At 40.6% G+C, this 12,365-nt stretch overlaps 1 protein-coding gene across 2 annotated transcripts; it reads left to right on the top strand.

Annotated features, from left to right (window-relative positions):
- The first annotated feature begins 274 nt into the window (after window positions 1-274).
- On the top strand, window positions 275-11,945 carry LDHA (lactate dehydrogenase A). 2 transcript variants are annotated; one of them, XM_043970907.1, is made up of 8 exons: window positions 275-415; window positions 3,864-4,004; window positions 5,788-5,905; window positions 6,837-7,010; window positions 7,598-7,771; window positions 8,748-8,865; window positions 9,390-9,513; window positions 11,195-11,945. In XM_043970907.1, exons 2-8 carry the CDS (start codon window positions 3,876-3,878, stop codon window positions 11,357-11,359), a joined length of 1,002 nt encoding a protein of 333 aa, XP_043826842.1. In that variant the 5' UTR covers window positions 275-415; window positions 3,864-3,875; the 3' UTR covers window positions 11,360-11,945. The 2 variants fall into 2 exon arrangements, with proteins under 2 accessions (XP_043826842.1, XP_043826843.1); XM_043970908.1 differs by having other exon boundaries at window positions 334-427.
- The last annotated feature ends 420 nt before the right edge of the window (window positions 11,946-12,365 follow it).

The raw sequence follows: 12,365 nt of genomic DNA, 5'->3' as shown, positions 1-12,365 counted from the left end.
TAGGTCTCTAGATTCTGGGTTGTCTGTAAAGGGGGAGAAGGAAGGGAGTAGCATTCGGTGGCTTTTGGGAGCCTAGGAGGGAAAGGACTTGGTTGGGGGCAGGGGATGGGGGGTGGGGACTGGGCAGGGTAAGGCCCTGTGTGTACAGATCAGCCCTTGTCTGGATAGATCTCTCAGTCAGTCCACATGTGTCTTCCTCCATTAAAGGCCACTTCTCAGTCCTTCCTCCAGGCCCAGCCCAGCCCAGCCCCACCCGATCCACACGTGGGTTCCAGCACGTCCGCTCCCAGCCCCCTTGACGTCAGCTCTTCTCAGACACATATAAGGCCCCGCCCGCCAGCCCGAGTCGCGCGAGTCCGGGAGCAGCAGTCTCACATCTAACTCAGAACTCCTCGCAGCCTGACCAGCAACCTAGGTTTGAGCTCGGGTATTATTGGGAAGCAAATGGGGCAGGGAGGGAACGGTGGAAGAGCAATCGGGAGATCAGCGAATCTGGCTCCCACGACGGGGAGGGACAGGGTCAGTTCTCACTTGCGGGGGTGGAGTGGTGGTGGTCTGACTTAGTGTGCTTTGGGCCTGGGGGTCCAAAGAGACCGACTCGACACTGTCCCCGACCAAGGCATGGGGCGGATCAGATTTGGCCTCACCCTGCCTGTCCAGGAAAGAGTTTGCAAAGCTGGGATGGTCTCTCGGTCTGGATCGTGCAGCCCACTCTGTTAAGGTTGCCATTGCTCCCTGGCCCCTGAGTGCCAAGCTCATCCCACTCCTTTCATTCCCCTGTGGTCAGCCCCTACTTTTCTTGTGTGCCCTTGCTCCAAGCCGGGCCTGCGAGACTGCACCTGGACGGAGTAGGAGTCGGAGACCGGCTGGGATTCCCTTTGGGCCTCAAGGCCACGTGGGGATGAATAGTCGGACCACATTAGTGACCGCTTTTTGTTCCTGTCCCACTGGCGGAACAGGGGACGGGCGGAAAGGCCTTCAGGGACTCGTTGGCCCAATGGCAGTCAGTCCTCCAGAAATTTGGGCAAGGGTGGTGTATTACCCCACCTCGGACGTGCACTGCCAATCCTGAAAGAGCTTCAGCTCCTTGGGAGGAGTCGGAGTACTAGGGGAAAAACCCAATTCAGCTTTCTCAGTCTAATCTGAGAGTGAGAGCTGCCCCGTGGCTTCCAGAGGCAAGCATGCTCAGTTTAGAGGTGGAAGCATGCTCAGAGGGTCAATGAGGTATTGGACCTGGGGCAGAGGCAGTACTAAGAGCACACAGAGGTGGGGGAGGGGGCCTCTAGTCTGAACCCGCTCCCTGCTGGCCGCTCGCAGAAGCTTTGGGCTCGGAGCGTCCTTAAGTCCCAGCAACCAAACAATCAATCAACTGACATGCATTTAAACGTGCCAGATACTGGAGCTCCAGAACCTGTGTGCCGGGAAGATGAGCTCTTTAATTGCAGGTTAATCCCCTTGGCGAGTGTTGCTTTGTAACGAGAGACTTGAAGTGAGGGACTTCTATTTAAGTTCTCCAGGAGGGTTTTCCTGCTGGACTGATTAAGTCCGGGAGGTCCATGGGCTAGAGTTTACCCTTTTCCTTAGAGGAACCGGCCCCCTTTACCCCGCCCCCCGCCTTTTTTCTTTCTTTTTTTTTTTTGTCTAGTGTAACTCCAATATTTTTAACCCCTAGACACAGAAAACCCAAGTCAACATTTTATATTATAGAGAGTCATTTCAAATAAACAAGTCGGTGGCTTTGAATTTTGCAGGCTGCCTTTATATTGTCAGAACTTCAGCAATGAATGTTTTTTTTTAGTCTTTTTTTTTCCACATCGATAATTATGGGTTTTCAGTATAGATTTGAGATTGACCACGCGATTTGGGTTCTAATCACAGCCCTGCAACTATGTTGCGCTGGGCAAGTCACTTAGTCTTTCCAGGATTATTTCTAGTGTTCTGTAAATGGAAGGTTAAACTTCTAATCTTGAAGGACTCTTGGAGTTTTGAGTTGGTTTAGAAATATAGTTTAAGGCTAAGCTGTTGGGTGTTGGGGCTAAACTGCTATGGAAGCAGTTTTTGCTTCTTGATCTTGCCAGTTTTGAACAAGATGCATTTGTCATCAAATAAGAACTCTTTGATTGCCTCCAGTGTGCCAGGAACTGTCTAAGGCTGTAAATGTAATTTATTATATTACTTTTCATAAGTTAATATGTAAAATTATTTACAATATACATACTACATTCATTCTATGTAGGGTTACTTTTCTTAAAGGATTTGTTATAAGGTTACATATAAGATATATGTGGTTATAGGTAACATTATATATGGTGTTATTTTTAACCACACTCGAAAAATGTGCTTCCTGTGTATTAGCTTAGCATTAGATACAACCACAAACTCACAAAATCCTAAAACTGTTAGCTTTTAATTGTAGCTATAGAATTGTATCTGAGATGAAGGATTAGATTTCAAAAGTCCCTTCTGATTCTACCATCGTAAAGGGCCCAGAGTCCTTGCTTATTTGCAAATACACTGTTAGGGGAAAAAATTTAATTTCCTCTTGACTGTTCAAAGCTGGTTCACTTCTTCCACAACTATTTATTTCTGAATTTCCTTTGCAGAATATTGCTTCACTATCAGCCTATATACTGTTGTGGGGTGTGTTGCAATAAAGAAATGATTGCTGAAGAATGAGATGGAGAGTTTATAGATTAGTTTATTATCCTCCTAAACCATTTCCTGGTTGTCCGTCCTAAGTCTAGTTTCAGCCTGCCAGATGTGTTTCACTTGTCTTCTACAATCTGACTTGTGGGGACGCCACTGATTGCTGATAGTCACTGCTTCTGCTTTGGAGTTTATCCAAAAGGAGTGGGATTTTATGGTTAGGGGGGAGGACTCCTTTGAAACCTACTGATTCCAATTCCTTTGTGGTGTCCTGGGTACACGGGTGGGGGTGGGGGCTAGGTATCTCGGGAAGCACTGGGGAGAAGAAAGCTGCCGGATTCTGAAATTGTGTGAAATTTGCTCTTAGCAAGAAAGACACACCACCATTCCCTTCCCTTAGGGCCTTTTCTTAATATCTTGGGAGATAGCGGACCTGGGGTTGGGGGTGGAGCTAATAGGGGGAGGGGGAGGGTTAGAGAAAAGAGGAGGTCCCAGCATAGACAACTTGCTGCTCATCCTCTTTTCTCTAACCCTTCCCCTCCCCTATTAGCTCCACCCCCAACCCCATCCCCACCTGCACAGGCGCAGAGGCAGTCACTTGGGTCTAGCCCCGAGGCGGGAGAGGAAGGAACAAAGATGCGCATGTGCAATGCTGGGGCGGGCTCCCTCCTGGTCCTATGCCCTAGACCGTTAATGGCAGTTCCTCTTTACTCACCCTGTTTCCCACATGAGCGGGCAGGCCGGGCAGTATATTGTCGGCCCTCCTATGCTGAGAGAACTGGAGTGGGAGTCCGTTTCAACTTCTTGGCAGAGACAAAGGCAGCAGTGAAATTCCTTTTAAAAAAGCTGTCCAGAGGTCCATGGGGCAAGATGACTTCAGGAGGCTACACTTATCAACAAACAACCTTTGTCTGTGTGAAGGCAAAGGTGAGGGGTTGGGAGCCTCTCCACTACTGGCCCCCAACTTCTACCTTTCATGTCCTCCTTCAACCTCGGTTTTTTTTCGAACTGGTTATCTTCCCCACTTCCCAGGGGCCCCTTGTTACAATCTCCATGCTTACAAAAGCAAGGACAGACTTGAGCAAGCCTGCCAATAGTTGGTCTAGTGTTAGTATGGTTAAGTAACTCATGATAATGTGATTAGCTCCAAGAGTGAAATTATTTGGGGTTTTTTGTTGTTGTTGTTGTTTTAAATTTTCATTCTCCCACACCCCCAGATTTCCCCCAAAATGGCAACTACTCTCAAGGATCAGCTGATTCTGAATGTCCTAAAGGAAGACCAGGTTCCCCAAAACAAGATCACTGTTGTTGGGGTTGGTGCAGTTGGCATGGCATGTGCCATCAGTATCTTAATGAAGGTAAGTAAGTCAGTCCTGCAAAGGGTCAGAGGCCTGACAGTCAAATAACTTTCAGTTCATTCATAGAAACGGTGCTATGTACTAGTAGGAGTTGATTAATTCCACCAGCATTTTATTAAGAGCCAGGTCAAGAGAAAAAGAAGGGTGGTTTCTGCCCACAAGGAATTTATATTCTTTTGAGGGAAAACAGCATCCATCTGCAGTTGAAAGGGTTTTCAATACCTTGCAAGGGAGTTTGCATTCAAAATTTTTAAGGGAAGGGGGTTAATATGATAAAAATCTACATAGTTTGTATTACCTGTGTAGATTTTTAGATATGTAGGTTTATTTTGTATAAAGTAACTAAGATTTTTTTGTCTAAACTAGAGTGAATTATACTATGTCCCATACTATAATTCTTACTCATTGAAACAGAACCTGCTGACAGCAAAAAGTGCCTCTCCCCAGCTAGGTGGCACAGTGGATAAATCACCAGCCCTGGATTCAGGAGGACATGAGTTCAAATCCGGCATCAGATACTTGACACTAGCTGTGTGAGCCTGGGCAAGTCACTTAACCCTCCTTGCCCTGCCCATAAATAAATAAATAGATAGAATAGACAGATTAATTAAATCTCAGTAGGCTTAATCAATAGAAAGTTAAAATTCAGATCATAACACTCTAAAATTGTTTGAAAAGGAGAAAATAGAGACATTTAATGTAATCAATTACACATTGAGTCCTCAATTTGAAAATGAGTTTGAGTTCTAAGTGTATAAACTAGCTATTTGGAGCTTTGAATTTTTTCCCATAGAAACAATGTTAATAAAAGGTAAATTGGGTTGCCAGAACAGCAAAAGACAATTGAAACATTGCTGCTGAATGGGTCTATATCATCCAAACACCTTTTATAACATTGTTTCTGTAGGAAAGTGGGTTCTGAGTCCCACTTGAAGATTTAAAAAACCCTTAATTCCTGTCACAGTACTAGTCATCAGGGAAGCAGTATGTCCCAGCAGGGGTAGAGGCCACTGGCAGAAAAAGGAAATTTTATACCCCGTGCAACAGAAGCTCCAAGGGTTTGGTAATACGGTTCTACCTCTGGGAGGTACATTGTAGGGTCTTCTAAAACTCTGGTTCCCATAACAGTGGCCATGAGGGCCCTGTGGGCAAGGTTCCAGCTGTGGATGGGAACTAGAGAGACAGAAGGAAAGCAGAAGCATATATAATTTGTAATTAGAAGTTATAATTTGTCAGGTTTTCCTATAGGGGAGGGCTAGCTTGTAGCTTGGATCCAGGTAGTAATATCTGGAAATCTAATAGCACCATACAACTTTCTCAGAGTACTTTAAGACTTCTTTTTCCGTACCTCTTCAACTCTTATTTATACTTATTTATACTTAACATTTGTATAACAATTGGAAGGGCCAGCTTGGTAGATCTGCTGTATGTAACTTGTGGTACACTGAAGCAACTTTCCAGAATCCAAGGTCATGATAGAACATCTATGTAGGATTTGAGTCAAGGGCCATTTATTCAGTAGGGATTTAATCAATATTTGCTAAGTTGAAAATGTCAAGGAACAATTTCCTGAGGGATTATGAGGAAGCATTTCGTCATTGAAAAGATGTATGAGAGAGAGAGCACGTGTGTGTGTGTGTGTGTGTGTGTGTGTGTGTGTATGTATGAATGAGAGAGAGAAATTTTTCTTCCATGTCCTTGAGGAATCTAGAAAATTACTTACTGAATTGAATTTTTTTAATTGAATTTGAATTGAAATTTTAATTGAATATATCTCTTCCAGGATTTGGCTGATGAACTTGCCCTAGTTGATGTCATAGAAGACAAACTAAAGGGAGAGATGATGGATCTCCAACATGGCAGCCTTTTCCTCAAAACGCCAAAGATTGTTTCTGGCAAAGGTAAAATTTTTTTAAACTGGATTTTACTTTTTTCAATTATGAAGTGTATTGCTTCATTCTACTTCCTCCTTGTAAAAAAGGAAAAAACCCTTGTAACAAACAGTCAAACAAAACCAACTCCCACATTAGCCACATCCAAAAATGTGTCTCCTTCCTGTATTAGTCCATCATGTCTTGCTATGTTTCATAATATAATTCACATGACCTAATTGCTGTTATCCTTGTGGAAAATAATTCCTTGGAGTTCAAAGATTTATATTTTTACCCAGAATAGGTGGCATTAGAGCATTTTGGCATTGATCCCTGTTTTTCCCTGTAAACATTTTGAATTGTTTGTCTGTGATGATTATATAATCACTTTTTCTCCAGATGATTATAGATTTCACATGAAATAAAATTTACCAGTTCTTACTGTTCTAAATGCCTGTCCATTTAATTATTTGTAAATGTTTCTTAGCTAATAATTTTCTTGCTGGGTTGACGTGATGTCAGTTTCACTTTGAATTGGAAATAGGAAAAAGTTATTTAAAATTTGAGAAAAGAAACTATGCACACAAGTATAAGACAATCTTTGTGGTTTGGCTCAAGTAGTAATGTAGAGTAAGGCATTAATCTTCAGTTGTCCCTTCCACATAGATCCCAAGGGTTAGGGGCTTCTAAAAATTCTGGCTCTCCCTACCAGAAAAGTCTGAATTTTTTCCCCCCTTTTATGGGGTGTTTAAAGTACCTTATTGTAAAATTTGGGTTAATGTTATACATTTATATACATTTCTGTGTTTCTAAACTCTTTCTGTGGCATCTGCTGGTCTTTGCATGTCTGTAGCTTCCACAAAATTCCCATTTAGTTTCTTATGCTGACTCCATATATCAAAACTGATGGGAAAAGTTGAGTTGTGGAAGGGGTAACTGTATTGTTTCCCTTTTCTTTTAGACTACAGTGTGACTGCAAACTCAAAGTTGGTTGTCGTTACTGCTGGGGCACGTCAACAGGAGGGAGAAAGTCGTCTTAATTTGGTCCAGCGTAATGTGAATATCTTTAAATTTATCATTCCCAATATTGTTAAATACAGCCCTAATTGCAAGCTGCTTATTGTTTCCAATCCAGGTAAGATTTATTTGACTTTTTTTTTTTAAACACATCTTTTAACACAAACTTAGCTAACATTCAAAATTGGTGAACTATACTATAATAAACCTTAAGAAAGTCAGTCACTGTAAAAATATATTTTAGGTTTATTTATGAGTTCATATTTTCCAATATTTCCTTAGTATTTTATTTTTGATTTAAAAAAGTTAAGCCCTGAAAAAACTAATACAGTTTCATGAAGTTCTTAGGAAGATGGTCTCATCATAAACGGTTACTTGTTTAAGGGGAAATTCTGGTGTTAATGTACGATGATTCTGTTATAATCTTTTATGCCAGAGTTACATAGGATTGTAGTAGATCACACCATTATATAACTGTTTGATACATTCATTGTACTATATAAATACTACTTTATATAGACACTGTGTGTGTGTGTGTGTGTATGTGTGTGTGTGTGTGTATACACACAGACATGATACTACATCTATAGATATAGATTCTATAGATACTGCTTTGAGGAGTATTGATTAAGCATGCTTTTTATCCTCAAAGCAATTATCTGTCAGAGGACATTAACATTTACAGTGTCTGTTTTTTCTTCACAGTGGATATTTTGACATATGTGGCCTGGAAGCTAAGTGGCTTTCCTAAAAACCGTGTTATTGGAAGTGGTTGCAATCTGGATTCTGCCCGTTTCCGTTACCTAATGGGGGAGAGACTTGGTGTCCATTCTTCAAGTTGTCATGGATGGGTCCTTGGGGAACATGGAGACTCAAGTGGTAAGGCTAAACCACTATTCCATAGAACTCGGCAAATACTCTAAAAAAAATGTCCAGGGTTCTATTTTAAATAACATTTTAAAGTTGCTTAAAACCAAATCTGTGGGGTCTTGTTTATCTGTAAGGAATGGTTTATTGAGAACTCCACCTTTTGTGAAGGAATGGGCTAAATTTTTTGCATTATTATCTACAATTTAGCTGATAAAAAGTGAAACTTTTACTTACTTGATTGCAATGGTCAGCAACACTGATTTATTTTTTACTTGAACTAGGTAGCTCTAAAAAGATCAACCTTGTAATTCAAGTAGGATATGATTTACGGACTAAATTCTACTCATCTGTCTGTCATAGCTGTTTTTACCAAAGAAACATAATGATGCAATGGAAAGAGTACTTGATTTGGATTCAGAAAAGAGCTAAGTTCAGACCTGGCTGATAATTACTTGCTGTGGGACCATGCATGGCAAGTTAGTTTATATCCTAAAGATCATGTTTATCCATATTCAAAAATGGTATGATAAAGGATTAGAAATATATTTTTTAAGTAATGAACATTTGATGGCAACAAAGATAATACATTTATTTAGTCTAATTGCATACAAATCATACCATTCTTGATTTTAAAAAGTGAGTATGTTGGCATACTATTATGTTTGTTTGGTTTTTTTTTGTGGGGCAATGGGGGTTAAGTGACTTGCCCAGGGTCACACAGCTAGTAAGCGTTAAGTGTCTGAGGCTGGATTTGAATTCGGGTACTCCTGAATCCAGGGCCAGCGCTTTAACCACTACGCCATCTAGCTGCCCCCTTGGCATACTATTATGGAAAAAGGATTATACAGCTTGCTTTTCTCTGAGGGTGTTCTCAGAATGAAATAGTGAGGTAGAATTAAGAGGAAATTATACAATTAAGACATAATTACTAATAGGATGCTTGGGAAATTTTGTATATATGGGGTGCTTCTTTTTTGTTTTTTAGTTCCTGTATGGAGTGGTGTGAATGTTGCTGGTGTGTCTCTGAAGAATCTTTATCCTGCTTTGGGAACTGATACTGATTCAGAGAATTGGAAGGAAGTTCATAAACAGGTGGTTGAAAGGTTGGTAAGGATCTCTTAATACTTTGGCAGCATATTTTATTTTTAATCTTTGTAAAACATGAAATTCTAATTTTCATTTGAATGATTTTATATGAAGAAAAGCAAAAAATCCAGTAAAATACTTTTTAAGAAATGTCAAAGCAAAAACACTTTTAATTTAACAAATCCATTTTATCAGTGATATCACCTCTGCCTTATCCATAAATATTCCAAAGATCCCTGGATCCATCATTGTTCTCAAAGGTCATCATGTAAAAGGAACAAGTAAACTTATTTTGACTTTTTGTACAGCATAGGTTTTATCCTCAACAGAAAAAAATATTCCTAGTTTCTCTGTCTCTACTACTATTACTGTAGGGTCATACTAATATTGATGAACACCAGAAAAAATGACTATAGCATGGAACAAGCACCCCAAATTTTCATTAAAATAGCTTATAAATAATGTCAGCAAAATCCTTTCTTTGAAAGCTGTTTGCTCAATCCCTCCCCCAAATCATGCAATAATTTCTTATTATTGGTAGTGCTTATGAGGTGATCAAGCTGAAGGGCTATACTTCCTGGGCCATTGGATTGTCTGTGGCAGATCTGGCAGAAAGCATTATGAAGAATCTTAGGAGAGTGCATCCAATTTCCACCATGATTAAGGTAGGTATCTGTTAACAGAAATAGTTTTAAGTAGAATTGGTATGCTTTGTTGAGTGCTTCTATATATGGGGGGAAAAAAAAGACTAGTTTTTTTGTGTGATTTTACAACATAGTGAGGAAATGTTTTATTTTGGAAGGATAATGTTCACAGAATGAGAGCACTGGAATACTAATATATTGACAGGGCTTTCCTCTGTCTTGGTTTTTTTTTGGGGGGGGGGTTGTGAGGCAATTGGGGTTAAGTGACTTGCCCAGGGTCACACAGCTAGTAAGTGTCAAGTGTGTCAAGTGTCTGAGGCCGGATTTGAACTCGGGTACGCCTGAGTCCAGGGCCAGTGCTTTATCCACTGCGCCACCTAGCTGCCCCATCTTGTCTTGTGAGGTAGGGAGTGTGAGGATTTTTATTTCCCCATCTTACAGATGAGGAGACTGTTCTGAGGGTAAGTGACTTAATTCAACTAGTAACTTTCTGATTCAAGTATTGAACCTGAGTCTCATGATTCCAAATCTAGCATTTTTTCCACTAGGCCTACAAACAGTTGTAGGTTTTAGTAATAGATATAGTGAGCATCTAGAAGTGAGTGGAGGCGATGAAAATTCTATCATACTCTGCTTGAGACCATGTGTGGAATAATGTATTCAGTTCTGTGTATCATACATTTTAGAGAGTATATGATAACAAGCTCTAGAACATGTCCAAAAGAAGGGGTTAGGAGGGGCAGCTAGGTGGCGCAGTGAATAGAGTACCGGCCCTGGAGTCAGGAGGACCTGAGTTCAAATCTGGCCTCAGACACTTACCACTTACTAGCTGTGTGACCCTGGGCAAGTCACTTAACCCCAACTGCCTCACTTTAAAAAAGGGGGGGGGGGTAGGATGATGATGATATTAAAAAGAAAGCCATCCAAGTATTGGTTGAAGGAATTGTTCAGTGTCATGTGAAAGGATTAGGCTTGTTCCACTTGGTCACAGAGATCAGAACTAGGACAAAGTTAAAGGGAAGTAGGTTTCAGTCCAACATGGATAAAATTCCTAGTAATAAGAGTTGACTAAAATAAAATAAGGTGCTTGGGGCAGACAGAAAGCAGAAGTAGTGATGGTAGTGAATTTTCTAGTTCTTCTATGGATTGTTTGTGAATGGGATTCCTGATTTCGGAAAGGGTTACAGACTATAGATGACTTCAGAGGTTCTCTTTTCAACTTAGGAATAATTAGTTATCCTTTCAAAGTCAGATGGTTATTGCTCAATATCTTCTTTTCATAGGAAACATTTCATTTGGGGTAAAAAAAAAAACCTGCTTGCAGTGCACAAAAAGAAAAATGTCTACCACTTAAAGACAATGTTAGGGTTATGTATAAACCTATCCTTTAAAATGTACTTTAAAAAGAAAACAGTGGGATTCAGTAGGTCTAATTAAGAACAGAAGGCAAAAACCACGTTTGTTTTATGTGGAAATAAAGTATAATAACAATGTTTGTTGAATAGATTGGGAAGGGTGGATAAAGAGGTTAATAGATTTACCTGTCGATGTTGATCTTGCCCACCTTCAAGCCCATCTTAGGCTAACAAGAACAATCAAACAATTCCAGCTGCCTTATTGCTTTTATATTTGACCCATTGGATAGAGCAGAAGACATCAGTGTGTAGTACAAAAGAAAATATGACCTCATTTTGTTTTGTAGGGCCTATACGGCATTCATGAAGACGTCTTCCTTAGTGTCCCCTGTGTCTTGGGGCAGAATGGCATTTCAGATGTGGTGAAGGTAACCCTGAACCCAGATGAGGAGTCCCGTTTAAAGAAGAGTGCAGATACTCTTTGGGGAATCCAGAAGGAGCTGCAATTCTAAAGTCTTTGAATGTGCTGCCACTTTACTGTCTAGAGAACATGACACTGGTTAAGGGATTAGGTATGATGCGCTTTTCATGTAGGTCAAATCTTTCCTCTGATTAGTGACACCAGAAATATAAAACCTATGAACACACTCTTCCTAACCTTAGAAATGGGGGAATAATACAGTGTGGCTACTTGTAAACCCTGTTTGCCTAGTGATGCTGGATATGTACAGTCTGGAAGTAGTTGTTAAACAGAGCCAGCACTGGCTCTCCAAACTCCCCCCCAGGTATATGACTGCCTGCCTTGTAGGTGCTGTAGGTTCTAGTAGGTCCAGAAGACAACATTCCTGGACATGAAACAACATACAGTAGTAAAACTTTGATGCATTGATTACCTTTGTGTTCCCTTCCATTAGGGCTCTCCAGCATGGCCCCATGTATCACCCTTCCAGAGGACCTGATTTTGTCTACCTATATCTCTCTCTCTCTCTCAATAGTTGTAAATTTCCATATTATATAAAAAAATCTATGTACAAAGGTGCAACTGATTCCTCAAGTGTCATACTAACCCTAATACTGAATAAACAACAAATAACTGATCACCTCTTTGTTGAATTATTTTATTCCATTTAGGCTGAAATGTTAGGGTTGGAAGTTTCAGGTGTTAGGATATATCAGTCCTGAGAAAAGAAAAAGACTACAGAGATTAAGGTTAGAGGTACATACTTAGGTCAGTCTTGGCACAGATACTTCAACAGATGTAATCTCATCAATGTAGGTACTCCTTCCCCTTCTGACAGTGTGGCTCACAATAAAGTCATGCCTTCCCCTCAGTTCTTTCTATGACCTTTTGAAAATCTGGGATCTACTTAATATGTTAGGCACCTTCTTTTGGATCTCTTGGTAGCATTTTTGTTTTGTTTTGTTTTTTTGGTGGGGCAGTGAGGGTTAAGTTAACTTGCCCAGGGTCACAAAGCTAGTAAGTGTCAAATGTCTGAGGCTGGCTTTAAACTCAGGTCC

Source organism: Dromiciops gliroides, chromosome 6 (genome assembly GCF_019393635.1).
Source record: "Dromiciops gliroides isolate mDroGli1 chromosome 6, mDroGli1.pri, whole genome shotgun sequence".
NCBI classification, from domain to species: Eukaryota; Metazoa; Chordata; class Mammalia; order Microbiotheria; family Microbiotheriidae; genus Dromiciops; species Dromiciops gliroides.
This window is presented reverse-complemented; position numbering and strand designations above follow the sequence as displayed.